This window comes from Dendrobates tinctorius, unplaced genomic scaffold (genome assembly GCF_039654945.1).
Source record: "Dendrobates tinctorius isolate UK_male_01 unplaced genomic scaffold, ASM3965494v1 ptg000003l, whole genome shotgun sequence".
Taxonomy (NCBI): Eukaryota; Metazoa; Chordata; class Amphibia; order Anura; family Dendrobatidae; genus Dendrobates; species Dendrobates tinctorius.
This window is the reverse complement of record NW_027361671.1, coordinates 55,717,204-55,744,361: the sequence shown is the minus strand read 5'-3', so window position 1 is coordinate 55,744,361 and position 27,158 is coordinate 55,717,204. Positions and strand designations below refer to the sequence as shown.

Sequence of the window (27,158 nt, the reverse complement as noted above, 5' to 3'; positions counted from 1 at the left end):
GAAGCTTCGCTCCGTACTCCTCGCACGCACGCGGTTCCGCTCCGTACCTCTTACACGCGTAGCTCCGCTCCGTACACCTCGTACACATGCGGTTCCGCTCCCTAAACACATGGCTCAGCTCTGTACACACAGGGCTCCATTCCGTACACCTCGTACACACGTGGCTCCACTCCGTACACCTCATACACACACGCGGCTTCGCCTAGTACACACATGCGGTTTCGCTCCATACACCTCGTACACACATGCGGTTTCGCTCCGTACACCTCGTACACACATGCAGCTTCGCTCCGTACACCCACGCGGCTCCGCACTCTTCGCAGGCGTGCGGCTCCGTTTCGTACACATCTTACACACGTAGCTCCCCTCTGTACTCCTCGCACGCGCGCGGCTCCGTTCCGTACACATCTTACACACGTAGCTCCCCTCTGTACTCCTCGCACACACGCGGCTCAGCTCTGTGCACACAGGGCTCCATTCCGTACATCTCATACACACGCGGCTCTGCTCCGTACACCTCATACACACACGCGGCTTCGCTCCGTACACCTCGTACACACAGGCGGCTTCGCTCTGTACACACATGCGGCTTTGCTCCATACACCTCGTACACACACATGGCTCCGCTCCGTACACGCGTGGTTCTGCGCCGTACACCTCGCACGCGTGCAGCTCCGCACACCTCTCACACGCGCAGCTCCGCTCTGTACACCTCGTACATACGCGGCTCTGCTCCGTACACCCCGTACACACACGCGGCTTTGCTCCGTACACCTTCTACACACACGCGGCTTTGCTCCGTACACCTCGCACACGCGCGGCTCTGCTCCGTACACCTCGTACACACGCGGCTTCACTCAGTACACCTTGTACACACAGGAGACTTCGCTCCGCACACCTCGTACACACACGCAGCTTCGCTCCGTACACCTCGTACACTCACGCAGCTCCGCTCCGTACACCTTGTACACACATGCGGCTTCGCTCCGTACACCTCGTACACTCACGCAGCTCCGCTCCGTACACCTCGTACACACATGCGGCTTCGCTCCGTACACCTCGTACCCACACGCAGCTTTGCTCCGTACACCTCACACACACACACGCAGCTTTGCTCCGTACACCTCACACACGCGCTGCTCCACTCCGTACACCTCACACACACACACGCAGCTTTGCTCCGTACACCTCACACATGCGCTGCTCCACTCCGTACACCTCACACATTCGCGGCTCTGCTCCGTACACGTCGCACATGCTCAGCTCCGCTCCATACACCTTGCACATTCGTGGCTCTGTTACGTACACCTCGCACACATGCAGCTCTGCTCTGTACAGCTCGCACACACACGCAGCTACATTCACCCTGTAAACCCCTCCTGACCCGACACATAATTCCCTCATCCAGCACCATGAGGGTAGATGAGTCAGGTGTTACATGATCCACTGAAGGGCCCCTGATCATGTAACCCCCTGACTCCTTCCCTCCTGTGACCTCATCACAGGTCCTGTGCGCACAGAGCAGGGATTTATTAGTCAGGGGCTGGCGCTGCGGTGACTGGTGGGTCTGGGAGGGGGAGCGTGGCGCTATGGTGGCAGATTGTAATGGGGCAATTTTCCTTGGGCCGGTTGGGCCCCCCCACACCACTGGGCCCTGGGCTACCGCCCAGATTGACCTCATTATAATACGCCACTGGATGAGGGGGCGACAAAGTATAGCAAAAATTCACTGATCGGGGTGATGAGTGCTATAGTTTGTGGGCTGGTGGGATTTGCGTGGCTTTTTTTGCCCCAGTCCGGCCCTGTGGCAGGCCTACTATTGCCATTATTGACCCTTGTTCTGGATACTTACGTCTTGTTCTTGTATGTGCTTGTGGTGGCGCTGACATCCTTGTGTTTGGACACCTTTTTTTCTATTTATCTAAATCAAAATGTCCACTATTGTACTCAGTTTTACAGGATAGATATGAAAATTTACTTTGTGTGGGGGGGGGGGCGTCATTTTGCAGTTCGCCTCAGGCAGCAGAGAGGCTAGGTTCACCCCTGACTAGAAGTTTCTTACATTCCAGCATAATTGTGTCACTCAGTCTCCGTTACGTCACTCGCCATGGACCACGCCCACTCTGCCTCCGTCCCCCACACCATTGTCCTCTCCCTCCACCCAGACGCTCGACGACGTTGTTAGCTCAACCTAACTTACACACCAGAACGTCACGATGCATGTTACGCCCCGCCCCTTACTTGTGATTGGCTGAGCTTTGTCCTGTTGATGACTAACGAGCTCTAGCAGGTTAGGCGGAGTTCCTATCAGACGGAGGAGTAGTTCCCCGCCTGCCCCGTCACACCGGCAGCGGCGGCTTCTACAGGGCGGATAACGTCCCGGGAGGAGACCAGGGACAGACAGCTGTAACCATGGCCGCGGTAAACACTCCCTGTCCTCAGTCCATGTGGTGAAAGATGCGGAGCGGCGGCTGCGCTGCCCACTTCCGTTCGTTTACATAGTGACTATTTACGTGTGTGTCACCGCGAGTGAGTGCGGCTGCCTGATGCGACACTCGTGGACGTGACCTTCCGCATTGTGAGTGGCTTCCGGGGCCCCTGTGTCCTGTGCGCGCGTTGTACTGTGAGGGCAATGTCCGGCGCCGCCATTACCCCTGTAGGTGTGTGTGTATATAATATATATATATTAGTCCCCCATGCACTGGTGATTGTGGCTTCTTTAATTTCGCTCCCGCCTTGATTACTGTACAGGAGACACATAACCCATTGTGATATATGGGAGTTTCCGCCCTGCAGCATTTTGGGGGGACAGGTCCCTACTGTGGGTTGTTGCCTGTGTCCCCCCCAGTCTGTCCTTGATATTTTGGCAGGAGAGGGGTTTTCTGCCTTCTCCCACTTACATGCGGTCTGACCGCTGGGAGCGAGGTTTCACAGAAACTTTTCCATGTTTCCAAATGTGGTGCTTGCTTTCGGCTCCTTTCGTTGTCTATAATTCTGCTGGAAATATCCAGCGCAGGCGGTCTCTGCCGTCAGCAGTGGATAGGGGACTACTGACCACCTTGGGAATAACCCTTTAAATGACAGTATACAGTGACTTTATTGTTGGAATTATTGATCAAGACGTTCTCCTGCCATAGTCATATCCTGAACCATGAGCAGAAACTGATGATGGAAATCGCCCTCGCAGCCCGCGCCCCTCCGCTCTTGGTTACTTGTGCACTGCTATGACTTCACTTCTCAACACCCCAAACGGCTGCAGTAGTGACCCCCCTGTACTGACTGGCATCGGTATTGGATGTTGAAGTCCTGTGATTAAACGGGATTTCCTGATGATGGGGGGAGGGGGGCTGTGAGTTGGCTGCATGGTCACTTTAAAATGTAAATATGTTATACTTCTATTAGTAAATCCTTATAAGTATTCTGCTGGGGTTCCCTGAGTATTAGGCAAGTAATGTTCAGACTATCGCACTTAATAGCGCTGTTTTAGCCTCATTGTCATGTTTTTCATGTACATGTTCTGTGAATTTCACGAACAATTACCCCTTATAATTTATGGAGCCGTTCACATACACTTTTTTTTTTTTTTTTTTTTCCTTGGACTGTGTGTACATATAAATATCAGAGACTTGTCGTTTTTGGTCAGTCACCCATACAGGTCTGTGAAAATCACGGACAGCACGCAGATGCCATCCATGTTCTGTCTGTTCTTAATATTGTAATGGGCAGGAGGAGCTTTGCAAATAATGGTTTCTTTCTTGGCATGTGAGAATGTCACTGATGGTAAAACTGTAAGGAGATCTTAGCCAAAGTTTTTTTTTTTTTTTTTTTTTTCCCCCTACATATGCAAGAAAAAAAACAAGCAGTGAATGTGGCCTTAGGGTGGGTTCACATGTTATGTACTTGTCAAGGAATCTGCACTGACATTCCAGAACAAGTACAGGGCAGTATACCAAGCAGAACATCGACGTGTAGGGAAGTCCTGTCTGTATCATCTGAGGAACTGACATGTGGAATTGGGAAATGGTTCACGACTCTTTGGTAATGTTACCGACATGACATGTTTGTTCTAGCCTCTTTCTCGTATTGTCCATTTACACAAAGGTAGGAAAGTTCTTGTGCTTAGATCTTTAGGTCCAGTGTGTCCTCAGAATAGTCCACGTATTTTCCACCCATGCAATCTCGTGAAAGACAAAAGTTTCTGTAGAGCTGGAGACAATCTGTCAGGCTAACGTGAAATACTGAATACAGGAGCTGTAGAATCCAGTCTTTGGGTTTAAGGGGATTGTTATCCCAAAGCTCTGTCCAGCAGCTCTCTACTATGGGTGAAAGGTGTTGTGAGCTGAAATCCAATGAGATTTATATACCCAACCCTTATTGGTTGCTCTTGGCAGCCCCATGTATCTTGTTGCATTTATACCTTGGTCCAGTGGAACTGATACATCCGTGCATGTAATGGGACATGATCCTAGTCTCATGATACAACATTTCTTCCACTATAAATACTTACTGTATATACCTATCTCAAAGATCCAATTCTGTGGTGGATATAATATTAGCAGATACCTCCAATCAGAAATGTAGTATAATTTTCTCATTCGCTATCCTCATGTGCAGGCATTGCAGGACCTTAGATATCCATGGTTATGACTAGAGATGAGCGAATTGATTCGGATCCGAATATGATCAGACTTGAATATTGTCTTTGCAATATTCGTCGAACACAGCTGAACATCACTAGTCAATGGGAGTAAAACTTACAGAATATGTTTGGAACCGATCATAAGACAAACATTCGACGTGAATAGTGTCCAAATATGGCCCAAATATATGTCAAAACTGGATTCGGGGCCAAAATCCGAACAAATTCGCTCATCTCTAGTTATGACCACTGATAAGTGACAGTTAGTTGCTAGTGGTCGTAACCATGGCTACTTATTGAGGAAAGAGACCTAGCGTATGAGAAACTATACATTTCTAATTGGACGTATCTGCTAATATTATTATTACACCTACTACATATTGGCATAGGGTCTTGGAGCTGGGAATCCCCTTTAAACAGGAATATCTTTTTTTTTTTTTCTCATGCTATTGTTCGTTTTCTCATTATTGAGGGTTGATCTTTGACAATGGTATATTGAGAAGACTACACTCGTGGTCTCTATACTTTGAGGAACATGATGGTTGGCTGTTATACAACTACCTATAATGAATGTTGATGGCATTCCAATAAGCACACTAATTCATTATTGTTTTTTTCTTTTCAGCTTTATGCGACTGTGAGTCCCTATTTATGCTTCTCCTGAGACAGCAGGCAGGATCTTGTAAATTTTTCTTGTGTGCCTTATTCTGGAAAATTCTGGCTGTCATTGAGACAGAAGTTGGTCTCTTCTAACACAAACACGTCTTTTACATCAGAGCGACAATGGATCTCAAGACGGCGGTTTTTAATGCTGCTCGTGATGGCAAGCTTCGCCTTCTTTCCAAGCTGCTGGAAAGCAAGGCCAAAGACGAAGTCGTTTTGTTAATGTCAGAGAAAACTAATGGAGCTACACCCCTATTAATGGCAGCTCGATACGGCCACCTGGATATGGTGGATTACCTGCTGGATCAGTGCAGTGCCTCTGTGGAAATCGGGGGATCTGTCAATTTTGATGGCGAAACCATAGAAGGTGCACCACCTCTCTGGGCAGCCTCTGCAGCGGGTCACCTGAAAGTTGTCCAGTCACTTTTGGATCACGGCGCCTCTGTGAACAACACAACCCTTACTAATTCTACTCCTTTAAGAGCAGCCTGCTTTGACGGGCATCTGGAGATTGTGAAGTATTTGGTAGAGCACAAAGCTGACTTGGAAGTAGCCAACCGGCATGGTCACACTTGTCTGATGATCTCCTGCTACAAAGGTCATAAAGAGATAGCTCAATTCCTTCTTGAAAAAGGAGCGGATGTTAATAGGAAGAGTGTGAAAGGTAATTATTTCATTACACAGCTGTGTATGTAATCTATGCATTGCATAGGAGAATGTGTCTTATGTAAGTTCTTACATTTTGTTAGTTGGGTGAATGAATTGTTTGATTTATTCACAGCCGTATAGAATGTCTTTGCTCTCTTCTTACCAAGTTCCTATAATCTGCATGTCTCCTGCTGTCACATGTATGGCATCTGTTTATTTCCTCATATGTAGACTAAATGGTGGGTTTTTTTTTGGTTTTTTTTATTTTGATACCTATATTACTTTTCTTGTATTAGGAAAAGATACAACCTTACACATTCTCATGGCCTATAACTGATGAATTTATGAACAAGAAAATCACTTTGTACATATTAGAATAAAAACTTAGCCTAATATATGTACATATATTTAAGTTTTTTTTTTTTTTTTTTTTTTTTTGCATTTCAACCTTGTGTTCGCACCTTGATCCCAGGCTCCTACATAAGGGCCTTCCCTGGTGTATTATCCTGCAGGCACAGTCATCCATTGATTAGTTTCCATAATTACTGGGTTGGTGGAAGTGGTACTATGCTGGCACTTCTGAATCTAGAAGCTTGTCTGCTTATGTGCCGAGAATACTATTTTTCTGCTTGACATTTTAGTTAAATGAGAAAATTCAATATGGTTATATAATGCAAAACAATCACATCAGATTTATAACTGTCCTGTAAAGCTTACTAAGGGTATGTGCACACACTGCAGATTCACCTGCGGGTTTTTTTCTGCAGAACCGCAGGTAAAACCGCAAATAAAGTGACCTGCGGTTTTGCCCTGCGGTTTGACACCTGGACAATGGAATAGGTGGCAAACCGCAGCAGAATCCGCAGAAACAATTGACATGCTGCGGAAAAAAAACCCGCAGCTTTTCCGCAGGTAAAAAACCGCAGCGTGAGCACTGCGGTTTTGAAAACCCATAGGCTAACATGGTGAAGTACCATGTCTGCGGAACTGCTGCAGTTCTGCAGGGCCAAAACCGCAGCGTGTGCACATACCCTTACGATTTGTAGACAAAGGTGTAATTCCAGTATGAGGCCTCATCAGTCAGTATGGCAGAACAGGTCGCATAGCTGTGGTGTTTCAGATCGGCTTCTTCTCCGCCTGACAGATGGGAACTTGCAGACTCTTGTAGAACTAAAAGATTGGAGGCAATAGCTTTTTGTAGGCTGTGATAGTGTCTTTCTCTCCACAAACATTTTAAAGTTTTGGCCTTATGCTTGATGATAATCCCTGGATCAATTGAACTCTTTAATCGTTGAATATGTAAAGGCTTGTTCAGGTAAAAAAAACAATGGCATCTTTTATCTCGTCCACAGGTTGTGTGTGGGATTACAGCTTTAACCTACAGTATTTACTTCAATAGAGAAATTGCACTACCAGATACAACCTATAGACAGACATGGAGTTGTTTTTCAGAAGCAGCCATATTTTTTTTTCCAGTCGGATACAAATAAGTAATACAACCCTCAAAAAATTGTCTTAGGGTATGTGCACACTTTGCGGTTTCTGCTGCGTTTCCGCAGCGTTTTTGGCTCTGCAGAAACGCAGCAGATTCTGCTGCGTTGTACAGTACCTTTATTTCCTATGGAAATAAAAAAAAGCTGTGCACATGCTGCGTTTTTTTCCGCGCGGTTTTGCTGCGGTTTTCAAAAAGCAGCATGTCAATTGTTTGGTGCAGAAACGCTGCAGTTATACACCTCATCCATTATGAGGTGTAAAACCGCAGATAAACCGCAGCACTTTGTCCTGCTGATTTCCTGCGGTTTTCTCTACAAAATCCGCAGAGACAAAAAACTATGTGTGCACATACCCTTAGAGAATTTTCACACTTCTTATCCATTATCCATTATCTTTTTTTTTTTCTGTAAAAATTTCCATGTCAAATATTTTATTATAGTCAGTCAGCAGAGGAACGTTTGTGTAAATGTAGGCAGATCATCTCTTTCCACAATATCCCCATTGTACTGACAGCTGTGATTCACTGCTACAGTAACATCTTATGCAGAGAAAAATAATTGTGTATAACCATTTAAAAAAACTGATAAAGTCTGATTCTATTTAAAAAAAAAAAAAAAAGCAAATTAGTATTTGGTTATTGAAGGGGTTTTCCCACTAAATGTAACATTCATTTTAATCAATGGATCTTGGCATAATTTATACAACTGGATGTGTTTAAATGGTCCTTTCCTGAAATAATCTTATAAATGTGTACTGTGTAAAGGCCGTGTCTGATCATGCCATAACTCCTGAGCAGGGGAGGATGCAAAAGAGAGTATAGAGTCATTACAGCACAGGATCGCAGCTGATGCTTTTCATACCTGTTTTTAAAAAAATTATTGTGCCTTCAAAGATGGATATTTGCGATCCCCTGCTGTCCTCTCTGTATACGCTCTTTTGCTTCCTCCCCTGCTTAAGAGCTGTGGTCTCGTCAGACTATGTTCCTGTATGCTGAGATACACCCATTACACAGCACATGGTAAGGGCACATTTATATGATTCTCAGGACAGGAACAAATTTTTTTTTTTTTTTTTTGTATTTATTTTAAACATCCAATTGTGGAAATTATTATTCCAAGATCTAGTGATTAAAATGAATGAGCAAATCTCTATAAATATCAAATATTATGTAGTTTTTATTTTTTAGCCTTTGCCACAACAGCACCCACTGGAGGTATTGGATCCGCCCCATCTGGAACAGGAAACCCTACAGAAAAATAAAAGGGGGCGGTCTGCCTCTCCTCAGTTTTTGGTTTCCTGTTCCCAGGGGACCTCAGGATAATCCTAAAGAAAGAACATACCTGGGCCAGATACATGCCGCCTGCGCAGTGTCCTTGAGAACGGTAGGGGCTGCGGTCCGGAAACAGCGTCGGGGGAGACTCCGTTAGACGGCTCCTCCCTCGTCTGACAGCTGGAGGTGATGACCGGGTCCAGGAGGGGCCGCCCGGGCTCACCTAGGAGTGCGCCAGGGGGCACCAAGCGGGAGCCACCGCTGCGGACGGTGAGTGCGCCAGTGGCGCGAAGAAAAGGAGAAAAAAAAAAAAATGAAGTGGCGGCAGCGTGGGGAGAAGCGCGGACCGCATACAAAAGCGGCGGCGCGGTAGCCGGCCGGCGCAGAGGCTCCTATGCCCTGGAAGTAATGAGTGAACTTCCGGGGCAGGATGGCTGAGCAGCACGACGGCGCATGCGTGGGAACCCGGGGAGGAGAAACAAAAGAGAGGAGATCTATTTAAACAGGCGCCGCAGTTCAGCGGCAGGAAGCCATGTCGTCCCCAGCGGAAGTGCACGCTCCAGCAGGAGACTCTGCGGGGGGCAGCTCCTCCAGGGACCGCACTACCAGGACAGACACCGCCCGCGAGAGCGAGGTGGGAGAGTCAAGGCCTAGGACAGGATCTCAGCCATCCGATCCGGTAAAAAATGCTTCACTGGGTGAGTGTGCAAAATATATACTCTGCCTATTAAGCTGACCTCTCCTCTTCCAGGCGAAGAAAAAACAAAAATCCAAACAAGGAATGCGCTTTATGCGCGGAGCCTCTCCCTGACTCCTACCCCAAAAAGCTCTGTAAACAATGCACCCGAGAGATCAGACAAGGGTCGGCAGTATCGTCAAAGGACATCCGGGCCATAATTAGGGAGGAAATACAGGCTATTACCCGTGCTAGTACTCAATCAGAAACTAGGAGCAAAAGACAAGTGACCCTCAGCTCAGAATCAGAGCAAGAGCAGGGGGAGATCTGATTCCTCATTCAGGTCATCATCAGACATTGAGGGACGTTCATGTTTTCCCCTAGATAGTGTGGATAACTTAGTCAAGTCTGTGAGGAACACACTGGGGTGTGAGGAGACAAAGGGTGTCCAAAGGGTGTCCAAACCGCACAAGAAATAATGTTTGCGGGGTTGGCGGAAAAGAAAAGGAGAGCGTTTCCGGTAATACCGGCAGTTAAGGCCCTAATAAAAAGAGTGTGAAAAACACGATCAAAGAAGTTTTCTCCCATCGGCTTCAAAAAGGAAGTATCCATTTAGCGATGACGAGCTATTAAAATGGACCAAGGTGCCAAAGGTTGATGCTGTTGTAGCCTCCACCTCAAAGCAGTCTACTATTCCGGTAGAGGACGCAGGCTTATTGGCGGACCCGCTAGACCATAAAGCGGAGTCATCATTAAAAAGGTCTTGGGAGTCTACCACAGACATTTTTAAGCCAGCAGTAGCCAGCACATGCACCGCCAGATCTATGCATGTATGGTTGGATCAACAAATCGAGCAGAAGGTGTCTAGGGCTGCTATTCCATTAATTAGAGGGGCGGCAGCCTTCATGGCCCATGCATCGGCAGACACTCAGCGGCTGGCAGCGAGATCGGCTGGTCTTGTAAACAACGCCAGGAGGGCACTATGGATGAAGAGCTGGAAGGGAGACGCGCAATCGAAATCTAAGATTTGTGCAACCCCGTGCGCGGGGGAGTTCCTCTTTGGGAAAGCCCTAGATGATATACTCGCCAAAGCGAAAGAAAGGAAGAAGGCCTTCCCTGATTCTTCTATCCCTTTCTACAGGAGAACCTTTAAAAGGAGACAAGCGGATAGATCAAATAGATGGCCCGCAAAGTAAGAAAAGCAGTAGGGTAGCATGTTTAAGGGTTCAGCATTCCAAAAGGAAAATAAATACTGAACAATCAGTCCCCCCAGTAGGGGGTAGATTAAAATTTTTTTCTTCAAAATGGGAACAAATAACTTTGAGTCCATGGATTCTCAGTATCATTAAAGAGGGAATGAAAATAGAATTACTTCAAGTCCCTTATGATTTCTTTATCATAACCCGCCTTAACTCTATAGTTCAACAGGAGGCCCTCGAAGTAGAAATTCAGAGCCTACTATCCAAGGGGCTTTTAGTAGAGGTCCCAGAGGGACAGGAAGGTAGAGGGTTCTACTCTCCTTTTTTTTAATTTCCAAACCAGATGGTACTTTTAGGACAATTATAAATTTAAAGAAGCTTAATACGTTTATAAAAAATAAGTTTAAAATGGAATCAATCAGGTCTACCATAAAGCTTCTATTTCCGGATTGTATAATGGCGGGGATTGACTTGAAGGATGCTTACTATCATCTTCCTATTCATGATAGATACCAAAGGTACCTAAGAGTCACCGCGGTATTCGAAGGCAAGATCCGTCATTTCCAGTATACGGCCATGCCTTTTGGCCTATCTACGGCACCGAGAATCTTCACCAAAATGATGGCAGAGGTGATGGCCTATCTCCGTCAGAAAGACACTAATCGTACCTTACCTAGATGACTTCCTAATCATCGGGAACTCGGTCACCCAATGTGCTAGACGTGTGGCTGACGCGATCTCATCTTTGCAGGATCTAGGCTGGATCATCATCCAGAAGTCCAGACTCGTCCCGCATTCCATTCAGATGTTCTTAGGGTTCCAGTTAGACTCCACAACCCAGAGATGTCTACTCCCTCAGGTAAAGATTACATTCACAAAAGAGAAAGTGAAGGCAGCCATAAGAAGACCACGCATGTCTCTGAGAGGGGCAATGTCGCTATTGGGGTCGCTCAATTCTTGCACCCTGGCAGTCCGGTGGGCCCAGTATCATACCCGCACACTGCAGCATCAAATCCTCCAAGAGGATAGGCGACATGGCGGTCACCTCGAGAGCAAGATAACCTTGTCACAGGAAGTCTTGGCTTCTCTAGAATGGTGGCGAAATGACCATCTGTCCTCAGAAGTTCCATGGGTTATAGTACCATCCCGCATCCTAACCACCGACGCTAGCCCCCACGGCTGGGGAGCCCATTTGGGGAATAGCTTTTGTCAAGGAATGAGGAATAGAGAGGAAAGGGGCTACTTGTCTAATTTACAGGAATTAATGACGGTATATTATGCTCTACACCATTTTCTTCCACAGCTTCAACAGAAGCATGTCAGGATCTTGTCGGACAACACCACTACAGTGGCCTACATAAACAGACAGGGAGGTACTCGATCAGAGACTGTCTTCTGCGGCAAAAACCTTAAACTTAGCCGAAAATTATTTGTTGTCCATCTCGGCCCTTCATATCAGGGGGGAGAACAACCAAGAAGCAGATCTCTTAAGCCGACACACACTTCGGCAAGGGGAGTGGTGCCTCAATCGCCGAGTCTTCAAGGACATAGTAGCTCTATGGGGGCGACCTCAGGTGGACCTTTTTGCCACGAAAGAGAACAGACAGATAAAGGTGTTTGCTTCCCTGTCTGTCAGATCATCCAGACATACTGGATGCCCTCCAGGCTTCATGGAAATTCAACCTGGCATATGCCTTTTCTCCGATAATTCTCCTACCACAGGTCATTCGGAAAATCAGAGAGGACAGGGCGAGAGTAAATTTGATAGCACCATTCTGGCCCATGAGACCGTGGTTCTCATGGCTACGAATCATGTCGGTAACAGATCCTTCGGTCCTCCCTCCCTTCAATTCCCAACCTACTCTCCCAAGGCCCTTTTTTCCACCCCCAAGTGCACAGCTTACACTTGACGGGGTGGAATTTGAAAGGCAGCTACTAAGATCAAGAGGGTTTTCAGAAACACTAATTGCTACGCTACTACAAAGCAGGAAGCGGTCCACTACCCAGATTTGTACAAGGATATGGAAAAAATTCCTGCAGTTCCATACAGCGCCCCATACTACAGAAGTTCCGATAGTTCCTATCTTGGAATTCCTACAGAAAGGGAAGGACTTGGGCCTGGCAGTAAACACACTGAAAGTCCAAGTGTCCGCATTAGGGACACTGTACGGCCATAATATAGCATGAAATAAGTGGATCTCACGATTTATTACAGCTTGCGAATGGATAGCTCTGGTTCACATACCTGCAATCCCTGCATGGGACTTAAATCTGGTCTTAGACACCCTGATGGAATAACCCTTTGAGCCGATAGACACGATATTCCTGAAATACTTGTCACTCAAGACGGCCCTCTTAGTAGCACTAACGTCTGCTAGGAGAGTGAGTGATATCAAAGCGCTATCCATAGACCCACCCTTTTTTTCAGATATACCAGGATAGGTTAATATTAAAACCAGACCCCTCATACCTGCCCAAGGTATCAACATAGTTCCATAGATCCCAAGAGATACTTCTCCCGACCTTCTTTGGGAACCCCTCCACTCCGGAGGAGCAAAAATTCCACACCTTGGATGTTAGAAGAACTGTCCTAAAATAGAGATGTCCAGGAGCTGGAGGCAGTGTAGGGCTCTGTTCATTTCTTTTCAGGGCTGTAAAAAAGGGTACGGAGTCACGAAGAGCACCATTTCCCGATGGACAGGGATGCCACTCGCTTAGCCTACTCCGCGAAAAATGAAGATCCTCCGGAGAGCATCAGCGCACATTCCACCAGAGCAGTGGCAACTTCCTGGGCCGAGAGGGGAGACGTTTCAATTGAAACCATATGTAAGGCAGCAATTTGGTCAACCCCTACTACCTTCTATTATCACTATAGACTCGACCTTTCATCAACTTCTGACCTAAGCTTTGGCAGGACTGTCCTTGGCACGGTGGTCCCACCCGGGTGATGGTCTCTGGAATCTCTCCAGTGGGTGTTGTCGTGGCGAAGGGTAAAAAGCCGGATTACTTACCGGTAATGCTCTTTTAGTGAGTCCACGACAGCACCCGCTCACTTCCCTCCCTGCTAACATATCAATAGTAAAGGTGTATCTACTAAAGATGAAAAAGTAAAGGTTAAGAGATGCAAATACATTGCCTAACCCTTGGCGGTCCTCCTGGTACTCTGAAATACAAAACTGAGGAGGAGAGGCGGACCGTCCCCTTTTATCTTTCTGTAGGGTTTCCTGTTCCGGATGGGGCGGATCCGATACCTCCAGTGGGTGCTGTCGTGGACTCATTAAAAGAGCATTACCGGTAAGTAATCCTGCTTTTTTTACTGTAAACAATCTAAGAAAGGGGGGATGGCAAGAATTTAACCCCTTAATGTCCAATGACTGACACAGTCCGTCATTAGACATCCCCTGCTTTGATGAGGGCTCCGGCGCTGAGCCCGCATCAAAGCCGGGACATGTCAGCTGTTATGAACAGCTGACATGTGCCCGCAATAGGCGCAAGCGGAATCGCCGTCCTCCTGCGCCTATTAACTAGTTAAATCCCGCTGTCAAAGCTGACAGCGGGCATTTAAATAGCATTTCCGGCCGCCGGGCAGGTAATGACCTCATCGCCGACCCCCGTCATGTGATCGGGGGTCGGCGTCATGTTGCCTGGACAACCAGAGGTCTCTGAGACCTCTATGGTTGTTCCAGGCATATGGCTTTCAGCGCCACCCGGTGGTCGACGCTGAAAGCACAGGAGTAAATTTGCTACATATGGGCGATCTGCTCATCGCCCATATGTAGCAGAGCCGATCGGGTTGCGCATGCTTCTATTGAAGCATGCCAAAAGTGTAAAAAAAAAAAAAAAAAAAAAAAAAAAAAAATTTAAAAAGCCTAAAAGTTCAAATCACCCCCCTTTTTGCCCCAATCAAAGTAAAGCAGTAAAAAAAAAAAAAAAACTCACATACACATATTAGGTATCGCCGCATTCAGAATCGCCCGATCTATCAATAAAAAAAAAAGCATTAACCCGATCGCTAAACGGCGTAGCGAGAAAAAAATTCAAAACGCCAGAATTACGTTTTTTTGGTTGCCAAGACATTGCATTAAAATTCAATAATGGAGCGAAAAACGAATACGAAAAATCGAAAAAAGCTCTGGTCATTAAGGGGTTAAACCATAATAGAGAATTTCAATGAATAAAACCAAAGGCTGTATCTGCTCATGGGCGACTTTCTGGCGGTTTCCAGGCGCTGCAAGAGCTCCCCAGGACCTGAACATAATTCCCGGCATTGTAAAGATTACTGTGCACACGTTTTGTCTTATGTCACTTCTGAAACCCTAACATGGTTAATAGAATTTGCGGCAAAGGAGCAGCCTGCACTCTGTACTTGCAGTATAGCAAAAAAGACTATGGCTGCAGCACCACTGCAAGAATAGTGGCAAAACCGCTGGTGAAGCAGGTTTTACTTGGAAAGCTTGGAGGTGCCCCGGCGTCTAAAATGTCGTGCCAATAGCCAGATGGTGTGAAAGAAAACTTCATCTTGTAAGGTCAAAACAGGATCTTGTACACACAATGGGGATGTAAAAAATAAGGTATTTGTCTGCATTGCATGAGCAGTGCAAACATGTAAATAAAATCCTATGTTTTTCTACAGGAAAGATGTATATCTTTGTACCGTGTTAGCCAGTGGATAGAAAAATATTCAGGATTGAGAGTCCTCAGTAGTTGATACCTTTTAATGGCTAACTGAAAAGATGGTAACACATTGCAAGCTTTCAAGACTACTCGGGTCTCTTCATCAGGCTAGACTAATACAAAATCTGAAGTCACATATTTATGCACAATACAGCCTAGAAAAAATGCAATAGATAAGACAAGTGACGTGAAGCAGAACTATCAATATATTTGTTTTTCCCTCTCCCATATTGATAGTTCTGCTTCACGTCACTTGTCTTATCTATTGCATTTTTTCTAGGCTGTATTGTGCATAAATATGTGACTTCAGATTTTGTATTAGTCTAGCCTGATGAAGAGACCTGAGTAGTCTCGAAAGCTTGCAATGTGTTACCATCTTTTCAGTTAGCCATTAAAAGGTATCAACTACTGAGGACTCTCAATCCTGAATATTTTTCTATGTTTTTCTAGGCTTCCTTTATACTTTTTACATTTTATTTGTGCACCATGAAGCCAAGACAGCAGCAGACTACCATTAATTAAAATGCATCGGTGAAGGGCCATCCGTATTGTCATACAACACACACATTTCAGATTTGTGTATAATGATGCAAGACCTGATGCATATTAGACACCTTTCCGTACGGGTGTGCTGTGTATATCTTGTTTGCCAAAAGATCTCTAAACATTGTGTGGATTCAGCCTTAGAGAATACATAGAACCCGTCTGGGCAGGACTAGAAGTTTCTGTTTATTGCTACAAGCAGTTAGAGAACATAGACCTTAACACAATGACATCACTCGGATTAACGAGCATTTACACAGTGCCAGGACTGGTCCTGTGACAGTATTGAGAAATCTGCCCAGTGTGATCAGTCCTGCATTCCTATCCTGCATTGTTGGCTGTGGGATGTTTGCCCAACTCCACCCATAGTCCAGGGTGAAATAGTTAGAGCCTGTGAGAAGTGTCAGAACTCATCTGCTCCCTTAAACTATTACAAAGCAACCCCACTCTCTAATGCCCAAAGGTCAACTGAATAATGCATATGCACGTATTTGCAAAAACTGCTGCAAGAGTGGTTTCACGCACAGATTGTTTTAATCTTTGCAATATAAACCATCACCTTATCGCCTCTTCCCCCAAACTCCACTCTGAAAATGTTGGTTCAATTGCCTTTTTCATGCAAGAAGTGTAGATGGTTTGAAGAGCACGTCTAGCAAATGTTTGCGCTTCTCTGCTCCCCTCCCCCAGACAAGGACACCACTAATCATAAACTCTTCTTGTCTGATCATGGGGAAGGGGAGCAGAGAAGCTCACGATGGGGGTTTTCTGGGGGGGTTGGATTGAAAACTGATCTGCCTGTCCCTGTAATTGGTCCCCAGCTACTTGATCTTGATACCTTTTTTATTGTTTGCCTCCTGCAGCCATTTTGTTTTCATCTGTTTATATCCTGAACTTCCTGTCAGCTATTCCTCTGTGCCCCTAGACTACATTTCCCATGAAGCAGTGCAGTCTGACTTCTTTGGTAAAGCCATCTCTGTTCATGGCTCACGTTCTTCTGCTGTCATTGCCCACTCACTCACTCCACCTGCAAAGTCCTGGCCAGCTTCACCAAAATGAGCGGAGCATGGATCTGGAGTGGAGACCAGGGCTGTGCTGTTGGTAAGCCAAACCTCCGACTCCTCAATTTCCATGATGCCGACTCCACAGCCTTGATGGAGACACCTGCTCAGATAATGAAAATTTACGCCACTTTTCTGGTGAAATTTACACCACTAACGTAATCCAGTTTCTAACTGTAGTAATATTTCTGGAGGTGGCGCATTGCAATTCTGAAATGAAATAAAAAAAGAAAAAAATCCCTTTTAAAAGGAATCTGTCAGCAGGTTTTTTTTCTACCTCATCTGAGCGCAGCCTGATGTAGGAAAAGAAACCCTTCATTCAACAGTGTATAAAGCTGTATCACTAAGATAACTTGGTGCAGCCGTTTTGACACAATCGGAGCTTTTAGATTTAAAATGAAGCAGAGCGGAGAAAGAGAACCCCGCCCACACCAGGCTCTGTATAGACAGTGAGCTGCTTATCACAGTAGGGGGGTGTTCACCAGGGCTCAGGCCAGCTAGTCACAGCAATAAGCTACTGGTGCTAAAATGATCATTTTAAGCAAACAAAACCTGGAGGCATCATTGAAATCTGTAATTTAACCCCTACAGCATGAGGTCTTCAGATTACATAGCAAAAACCTGCAGACAAGATTCCCTTTAACATCTCAGCTAATCCACATCTGAATTGCAAACCTGAAACGTAATTTCTGCTACTGACTGAGCACCCATAGATGACACCTCCCATTGTAACTCACTGGAGTGAATCCATGGCAATAATGAATGCTGTGGGTTTTGTAAGCTGCATCGTGTTTATCATCACAGATTTTTTTCTGAGATGTTTGACTTGAGTTGTAAAATTTGCTGCAGAGTCATGAAAATGGCTTTAGGCAGGCAGATGACTCCAGAGATTTTTGCTCTTTTCGTTTTTCCACCCACTTTTGCCAAAAGCCAAAACTTTACTTTTTCTTTCACATATATTTGAGGGCTTGTTTATTTTTTTTTTTTTTGTGCCAGTAGACTTGTATTTTTGAATTTACAATGTAAATTCCATTTTGAAATGGTGAAAAATATGGAATTCCACTTCCATGGGTTTTTGTATTTTGTTTTTACAGTGTTCATTGTATTTTAAAAGTGACTTGGTAGCATGGCTCTCCAGGTCAGTGTGATTATGGCAATAGCAAACTTTGCAGCTTTTATTTTAAGTTGTGAAAAAATTTCATAAGTCTGGAACTAACATTTTGATTTGTGCCGCCATTTTCAACACCATAAATTTTTGTACCTTTTGGTCAGTGGAGCTGGTTTCTGCCTGGTGAGGTGACTTTTTTATTGATTCCCCTTTTTATTGTATTTTAGGGAGGTGTTGTGACTGAAGCAATTCTGGTGGGTTTTTTTTTTTTTTTTTTTGTAACACGCAGTTTCCCAATCCTCTTGGGTTTATATTTTGATGGATCTGAAAAAGTGATTAGAACTAAGATCTATATATCTTTTAGTCATTTCATAATTCATTGTTTTTTTTCTTATCCTGATCAGGTCACATACTGCGATACTACAGTATTGCAGTATATAATGTAAATTGCAGTCTGATTTTGAAGCTCTGTTACAAAGCAGTACCAAGGGAGTTTTAGCAGGCCCCCAACTGTTATAGTAACCCATCGATGCCTTGCAATTGTATCACAGGGAGGCAATGTGAGCAGATGTACGCACACCAGCTCTGTCATTTACAGTTAGGTCCATATATATTTGGACAGAGACAACATTTTTCTAATTTTGGTTCTAGACATTACTACAATGAATTTTAAACAAAATAATTCAGATGCAGTTGAAGTTCAGATTTTCAGCTTTCATTTGAGGGTATCCACATTAAAATTGGATGAAGGGTTTAGGAGTTTCAGCTCCTTAACATGTGCCACCCTGTTTTTAAAGGGACCAAAAGTAATTGGACAGATTAAATAATTGTAAATAAAATGTTCATTTCTAGTACTTGGTTGAAAACCCTTTGTTGGCAATGACTGCCTGAAGTCTTGAACTCATGGACATCACCAGATGCTGTGTTTCCTCCTTTTTGATGCTCTGCCAGGCCTTCACTGCGGTGGTTTTCAGTTGCTGTTTGTTTGTGGGCCTTTCTGTCTGAAGTTTAGTCTTTAACAAGTGAAATGCATGCTCAATTGGGTAGAGATCAGGTAACTGACTTGGCCTTTCAAGAATATTCCACTTCTTTGCTTTAACAAACTCCTGGGTTGCTTTGGCTTTGTTTTGGGTCATTGTCCATCTGTAGTATGAAACGACGACCAATCAGTTTGGCTGCATTTGGCTGGATCTGAGCACAGTATGGCTCTGAATACCTCAGAATTCATTCGGCTGCTTCTGTCCTGTGTCACATCATCAATAAACACTAGTGACCCAGTGCCACTGGCAGCCATGCATGCCCAAGCCATCACACTGCCTCCGCCGTGTTTTACATATGATGTGGTGTGCTTTGGATCATGAGCTGTACCACGCTGTCGCCATTCTTTTCTCTTTCCATCATTCTGGTAGAGGTTGATCTTGGTTTCATCTGTCCAAAGAATGTTCTTCCAGAACTGTGCTGGCTTTTTTAGATGTTTTTTTAGCACAGTCCAGTCTGAGTGGCTTGCACCGTGCAGTGAACCCTCTGTATTAACTTTCATGCTGTCTTCTCTTTATGGTAGATTTGGATATTGATACGCCTAACCTCCTGGAGTGTTGTTCACTTGGTTGGCTGTTGTGAAGGGGTTTCTCTTCAACATGGAGATTATTCTGCGATTATCCACCACTGTTGTCTTCCGTGGGCCAGGTTGCATTGATGAGTTCACCAGTGCTTTCTTTTTCTCAGGATGTACCAAACTGTAGATTTTGCCACTCCTAATGATGTAGCAATTTCTCGGATGGGTTTTTTCTGTTTTTGCAGCTTAAGGATGGCTTGTTTCACCTGCATGGAGAGCTCCTTTGACAGCATGTTTCCTTCACAGCAAAACCTTCCAAATGCAAGCACCACACCTCAAATCATCTCCAGGCCTTTTATCTGCTTAATTGAGTGACAGAATGAAGGGATTGCCCACACCTGTCCATGAAATAGCCTTGGAGTCAATTGTCCAATTACTTTTGGTCCCTTTAAAAACACGGTGGCACATGTTAAGGAGCTGAAACTCCTAAACCCTTCATCCAATTTTAATGTGGATACCCTCAAATGAAAGATGAAAGTCTGAACTTCAACTGCATCTGAATTGTTTTGTTTAAAATTCATTGTGGTAATGTCTAGAACCAAAATTAGAAAAATGTCTGTCCAAATATATATGGACCTAACTAAATGCTGCTGTTGGAGATTTACAGCAGCATTTAAATTGGAGAGATGAGGACCAATGTAGCTGGCAGCAGATGATTGTGGAGGGAGCTCAGCACCTGAGCCCCCTCCAGACAATGCTCCCCCTATTGCAGGACATACAGTACTGTTGCACCCAGATGTGTGAAGTATATTACAGGCGCACTCTACTCGCAAAATTTTGCCCGATGTTAAATTAACAGATCACCTCGACATCACAATTTGCTATGTTTTTCACAAAATGACACTTGGCAAAAAACTGTAATATCTCAATGTGCGAGTTCACCCTCAGGCCACTTGGCAGTATTTGTCTTCAGTATTTATAAGCCAAAACCATGAGAGGTCTGGAAACATGGAGGAGCTGTAAGTTCTTCCATTTTATGTTCCACTCCTCGTTTCCATTTAGAATCACTGACCAATGTCTGTGACCTTACTGGGCTTTTATTAGTCTTTCAGTAGCTGAGATACATCATGTATTCGGGCAGTGAAGTCATGAAACACAATTTTGAATTCTCAGTTGGGGCTTTTTGGGCTGTGTACTGCTGTGTTGCAGAGCTTTCCATGGCACAGAGGCACAGATTGGGAGACTCTGCAAGTGTGAAGGCAATCCAGCTGTGATCAGCCTTTTCTTTTTCTGAGTTTTGTTACCCGACATGGATGTCGTCTTTGCATGGTAATAGCTATCCTAAAATAACTACTGAAACGGCATCTACTGATTCTACAAGTTACTGATTTATGTCCGTGTGGAATATGGTGGCATCTGTAATGTATATAACTCCATCTTGACTATTTCTAAGCCGTGCAGTAGAATATACAGTATGTATATTTTTATTAGTACAGAGTTAGCCTCCACTGAGTTACACTGTACTACATAAGGGGTGTGTGTTAGTGAATGACACCGTCAATGGGGCTTTAGTTTCCCAAGAGTAGTCAGCACTTTTCCCATTTTATTATGCCCCTGTGGGTGTGATAACGTAATTCGTAGGAGCCGTCATCATCGCCATCTCCTGCACTGCACATGACCAGAAACATCTTCTGACCTTCCGGTCATGCGCAGTGCGCCTCTGAAGCCAGGAAGCATACACGTCACTTCATAGACGCAGTGATGCTGCCGAAATGAGCATTTGCAGGGGCTGGCAATGACAACAGCTCTTGCAAGCTTGTGATGACATGGAAAGAGGGCTGACTATTCTGGGGAAACTAACGCCCCATCGCATAATTAGCATATAAAACGGGGACAATATAAATGCTTTTTTAAACCTAACTTTTATTACAAACTTTATACATGGATGGTTAGGGAATGTACTGAGACATAAGTAAATGATGCTAGGTTGGAGGGGATGGGGGACCTGGCAGGTTCCCTTTTTAAGACTGATTTTGCGTATCTGAAATGAAAGGTTACTTCATCCAATATTTTGGAGTGTATATTTGTTCATAATTCATTTTTATTCTTAGAAATATGAATTAAAAGGGACATTGTACTTGAACTAGAAGTTGGACACCAATCTTTTAAAAATCTGAATTTTAGTATGAATACAAATGTCAATACCTTAAATTCATCTGTTTTTAGCTTTGTTGAATAGTGGGTTGGTAAGCGACTCTTAATCGGCCATCTTTCTATAGCTTAAAAAGGTGTTGCACGGTTATTTACATTTGTCTCTAAATCTCTTGGTATTATAGAGGTCTGTGTATTCCTGCTTTAACCGTATATACTTTTCAGCTTTAGAACTGATTTTAGCAGTATCACAAATTTTGTATCGGGGCTAGAAATAGGTATACTGTAGATTGACATTTTATATCAATCATACAGAAGTGGATGTCAGTAATGCCCAGAGTACTGTGTGTGTGTGTTTTTGAATTGGGGACTAGTGGATTTTCACTTAAGAATGTCAATTAGTGGGCAACTATTTTTCATAGACACTCATGTAAGCGGCAGGGGTTATGGACTGTAAAATTCTTGGCGAGATTATGATGTCCGTAGAGCGGGTGCTGTACATCGGGTTCTGGCTCTAGTGCAGCACATTCCTTCTCTGGGCGTGCCTGTGTGCTAGGAACACTGAAAGCTTGTACTGTGGTAAAAAAAAAATAAAAAGCAGACTAATCTACAGCATGAGGTGGTCAGGGATGGACACATTAATGTAGATGATTAGTATATACCGTGAGCCTTTTTAGACTATTTGTTTTGAAAGTAAATATTTAACTCAGTCTGAAAAGGCTTTCTTTATTTTTTTACATGCATTAACGTTGGGTTTGTTTTTCACTGATTGCCAGTATCGGTCATAGTATAAGAAGCGGCAGCTGCCTTAACTGCAGAGCCCTGTGATCCCCATTTATTAACTGGACCCTGGCAGTCACACAGGAGACCCAGCAAGACTGTATTATGTCACTAACCCCCCCCCCCCCCTTGAGGCTTCAGCCTCTAGGTAGCCTGACAGTGTGAGGGGACACTTTGTCACCAAATCGACAACCGTTGAACTACTTGCAGCCAGGAAAATAAAGGCCCTCTAGTCCTGCCTGAACGTGCACGCACACACGTTTCAGTTCCGATGATCTTGTCCCTGTCTGTGGCGGCTCTTAATAAATCGTCCACTTCTGACTCCAACTCGCCCCTTCGCCAAGACTGCGGCCTTTGTGTTGTCTCCGCTCCTACAGTGTGTGTGTACATGCAAGTCGTGAATTTGATTAAGGCACTCCTCGATTTGTGCAACCATTGTATGGGGAGGGGGTCAGAACTGTCGACTGACTCCTTGGCCATGCTATGGCTGTGAACCCTTTACTTTACATATGAAATAAGTTTTTATGTCCAACTAAAGAAGTAAAATCTATACTGCAGGTAAACGTTAAAACCCAAAAAAATAAAGGGAAGACTAAAACACCACATGCTAGATATCACTGAATGAAATATTTCAGTTGCAAGTCTTTATTACATGGTGTAATGCGTTGATAACAATAAAACACAAAATGATCAATGTAAATAAAAATTTCTAACCCATGGAGGTCTGGATTTGGAATTATATTCGAAATCAAATTGGGGAAAAAAAAATCAAATTACAGGTTGATCCAACTCCAGTAGAAATGCAGCAAGACAAGGAAATGATGCTCAAAGTAGTGTGCGGCCTTCATATACCTGTATGACCTGTCCCCAACACCTGGGTATGGTCCTGATAATGTGGAGGATGATCTTCTCCCAGACCTGGACTAAAGCATCATTCAACTCCTGGACAGGCTGTGGTGCAACGTGGTATTTATGGAATGAGACGTGATGTGCTCGATTTGGATTCAGGTCTGGTGAACGGGCAGGCCATTCCATAGCATCAATGTCTTCATCATGTGGGAACTGCTGACACACTTGAGCCACATGAGGCTTAGCATTGTCATGCATCAGAAGGAACCTGGGGCCCACTGCATATGGTCTGACAATGGGTCTGGTGATCTCATCCTGGTACCTAATGGCAGTCAGGGTACCTTTTGGTTACAACATGGAGGGCTGTGCGGCCCCCCAAAGAAATACCTCACCACACCATTACTGACCCACTGCCGAATCTGTCATGCTGGAGGATGTTTCAGGCAGCAGAGTGTTCTCCACAGTGTCTCCAGACTGCCAGGTCTGTCACAGGTGCTCATTGTGAACCTGGTCTCATCCGTGAAGAGCACAGGGTGCCAATGTTGAATCTGCCAATTGCCCTGCATGGTGATGTGCTGTAAGCTCAACACCCACTTGTTGATGTCTGGGCCTCATACCATCATGGAGTCTGTTTCTGACCATTTTAAAATACAAAAGCAGCTGTGGCCTGCTGGAGGTAATTTTGCACTTCTCCTGTTTCTCCTTGCACAAAGGAAGAAATGGCAGTCCTGCTGCTGGGTTGTTGCTCTCCTAAGTCCCCCTTGATGTCTCCTGGTGTTCTGGCCTGTCTCCTGATATCTTCTCTATGCTCTGTACACTGTGCTGAGAGACACAGCTTACCCTTCTTGCCACAGCTCTCATTGATCTATCCTGGATGAGCTACACTACCTGACAACTTCTTCTATGGGTTGTAGACACCACCTCATGCTACTGTACAGTAGCTCTTGGGGTGAGAGCAATGACAAAATGCAAAAGTGACCAAAATGGCCAAAAAAGGATGAACAGAGAAATGGTCTGTGGTTACCCCCTGCAGAACCACTACTTTTATAGAGGTTGTCTTGCTAATCTCTCATTTCTACCTGTTGTCTCTTCCATTTGCACAACAGCAGGAGAACTTGATTCGCAGTCTGTGTTGCTTTATAACTGGACAGGTTGATTTCACAGAAGTGTGATTTGTTTTGGCGTTACATTGTGTTCCCTTTATTTTTTTTGAGCAGTGTAGTTTTCGTTGTGTTTTGGTGTGATGGACTCCTTTTAAAGTCAGCACATCTTTACATTGATTTAACAAAAAACCAAAACGGGTACTGGTGCTCACTGCATCATTACTGTGGCCAAACAGTTCTGTGTATTTCCCGACTTGCCCATTACAGTTGATGGGCTTTCTCACAAGACTGCTCTGGCATGTCTGAGTTTTGTATGGATTTTGGATTAAACTTGCCCATTCTATTGAAGCACTAATGGAAATTGGTGCTTTTTGGCTTTAGAGCAGTGAGATGTTGTGGAGACTGCATCTAAAAGAAATGAAGGTCTGCAGTGCTCCTCAGGTGACGTAATGTGGGACAGATGGTGCTCTTCCAATGACCGCTCTTCTACATGTATCCTTGCTTAACTAGAAGCAATATGCAGAAATGCTTATAGTGTAAATAGAAGAACAGCGGATCTCTCCATGGTTTTCATGTTTGATTACAATTGTATACAACACGTTGCCTAAAAGTAGGGCAGGTGGGCTCCAGAGTCTGGAGCCATGGTAATTTCACATCCACTCACTCGAAATGTCATGATATAGGTGCTTTAATGCTCTACTACTTGTCATAGTTAGTAACCATAGTTATAGACACAATAGGGCTGCTTTACTGTTACCTATAAAAATGCTCGGCGTGAAGTTTTTAATGTCAACGATCCTGCACTCTTTAGTATAGCTGTTCTGCAACGAAGCGCAACAGTTGAATTAAATGGCTTGTACGGACAAAAATTAAGTTTGCCCATATAACTGAATATTTAACCCCTTAGAGAGCAAGTCCAACTTTTCAAATCTGGCATGCCACTTTGTGCCAATAACACTGGAATGTTTCTACAAATCTCAGTGATTTTGAGGGGGTGTTTTTTTTTTTTTTGGGGGGGGACCCATTATACTTTCAGTAGTAAATTTTAAGTCGCTATGTTTAGCGTTTTATCTAAAAAAACAAAACAAAACAAACAGTCATTTGGCAAAAAGTAAAAAAAAAAAAAAAAAAAAGTTGCAATTTTCAAACTTAGTATATACATTTTTAATCCAGGTAGCCACACCACACAAAAACTGGGAATATATATATATATATATATATATATATGTGTATATATATATGTATGTGTATATATATCTCAATCTCGTGTGTAAGCCGACCCCCCCCTAATTTTGCCACAAAAAAATGGTCCAAGAAAATGCTCCATAGATAACCCCCCCCCCCCCCCCATATGCTGGCCCAAGAAGATGCTCCATAAATACCCCCCCATAATATGCTGCTGCTCAAGGGTTAATGCTGCCCCATAAGATGCTCCATAAATACCCCTTATTTGCTGCTGCTGGCCAGGTATCTGTGTCCTGAGCCCCCGACAGTGGCGATATTTACCTGTCCTATCGCCATCCACCGCTGAGTCTCCCGGATCTCTGCAGTGACAGCAGAGGGCGCACACTGACTACGTTATCGTGCCCTCTGCCGTCACAGCAGGAGGACCCAGAGACACAGCGGTGCACGGCTTGGGATAGGTGAATATCACTCTGCCCCCGTCATACTCTCCCCTCCTGGCGCACGGCCTTCTCTGCAGCGGCAGCCCCTGCTTCTCCCTCTGCCATCTGCTTCCTGCATTCAGCTGGTCACGTGGTACCTCTCATTAAGCTCATAAATATGCGCATATTCATGAGTTTAATGAGCAGTACCACGTGACCACTGAATGCAGGAAGCACACGGCAGAGGGAGAAGCAGGGGGCTGCAGAGAAGTGCCAGGAGAGGAGAGTATGGTCTCTGACACCCCCGCCCACCCCCTCGGTACATGACTCGCGTACAAGCCAAGAGGGGGGACTTTCAGCCCAAAAAAACGGGCTGAAAAATCTCTGCTTATACACGAGTATGTGTGTGTATGTATGTATGTATGTATGTATGTATATATAATAATTTCCTCTCCCCTCCCCCCAAGAAAGCTTATCACACTTATTTTTTTAGGAACCTTTTCAGTTTTTAAAGTGACTTTCTAAAATGTACCATTTTAGAAACTACGCCATTTTCAGAGCAGTTCTATGATAAAACTCAGTATAACATTTGTAGAACATGGGAGAAAGGAAAAAGAATAGCAATTCAGAGAGTTCATAAGTATTCTATCCCTGACTAGGTTTGTGGGTAGCCCTGGGGTATTCAACCAAGGAATCCCATATCTTTTCAAAACTTGTTAATAGTTGCTTTAATGCTAGACTTCTGTTTAAGACCAGATTATATTATTTATCCTTCGTCTTAGTTCTCCCGTAGATGAAGGTTGTGTGTCTAACCAATTAAATGCAAGAAGTCTACATGCTTGAAATAAGATACGACAGATACCTATGACATCTGGGATCCACTCCTTTTTCAAATAATCCCAATATGCCTATATGGAGATCTATTAACCTCATTCCATACATCTTTTCTATCAAGGAAATGACCTAATTCCGAAATGGGCCTTTCTGTCTACATTCCCACGTCATATGCATCAAATGTACCTCGTCAATCCCACACCTAGGGCATTTTGCATCATGTTTTATATACTCTGTGAGTTAAATATAGTTGAGAGCCTCACATGGAGATAATTTGGGAACACTTTCTAGAATCGCTCTCCATTGCTCG

General features: G+C 44.5%; 1 protein-coding gene across 2 annotated transcripts in view; it reads left to right on the top strand.

The window, feature by feature from the left end:
- The first annotated feature begins 2,262 nt into the window (after positions 1-2,262).
- FEM1C (fem-1 homolog C) overlaps positions 2,263-27,158 on the top strand; it is a 46,188-nt gene continuing 21,292 nt past the window's right edge. Inside the window, exons 1-2 of one of the 2 annotated variants that reach the window (XM_073552726.1) lie at positions 2,263-2,421; positions 5,265-5,966. In XM_073552726.1, coding sequence (XP_073408827.1) covers positions 5,423-5,966 — 544 coding nt within the window. In that variant the 5' untranslated portion in view covers positions 2,263-2,421; positions 5,265-5,422. The other variant, XM_073552784.1, reaches the window with a different exon arrangement.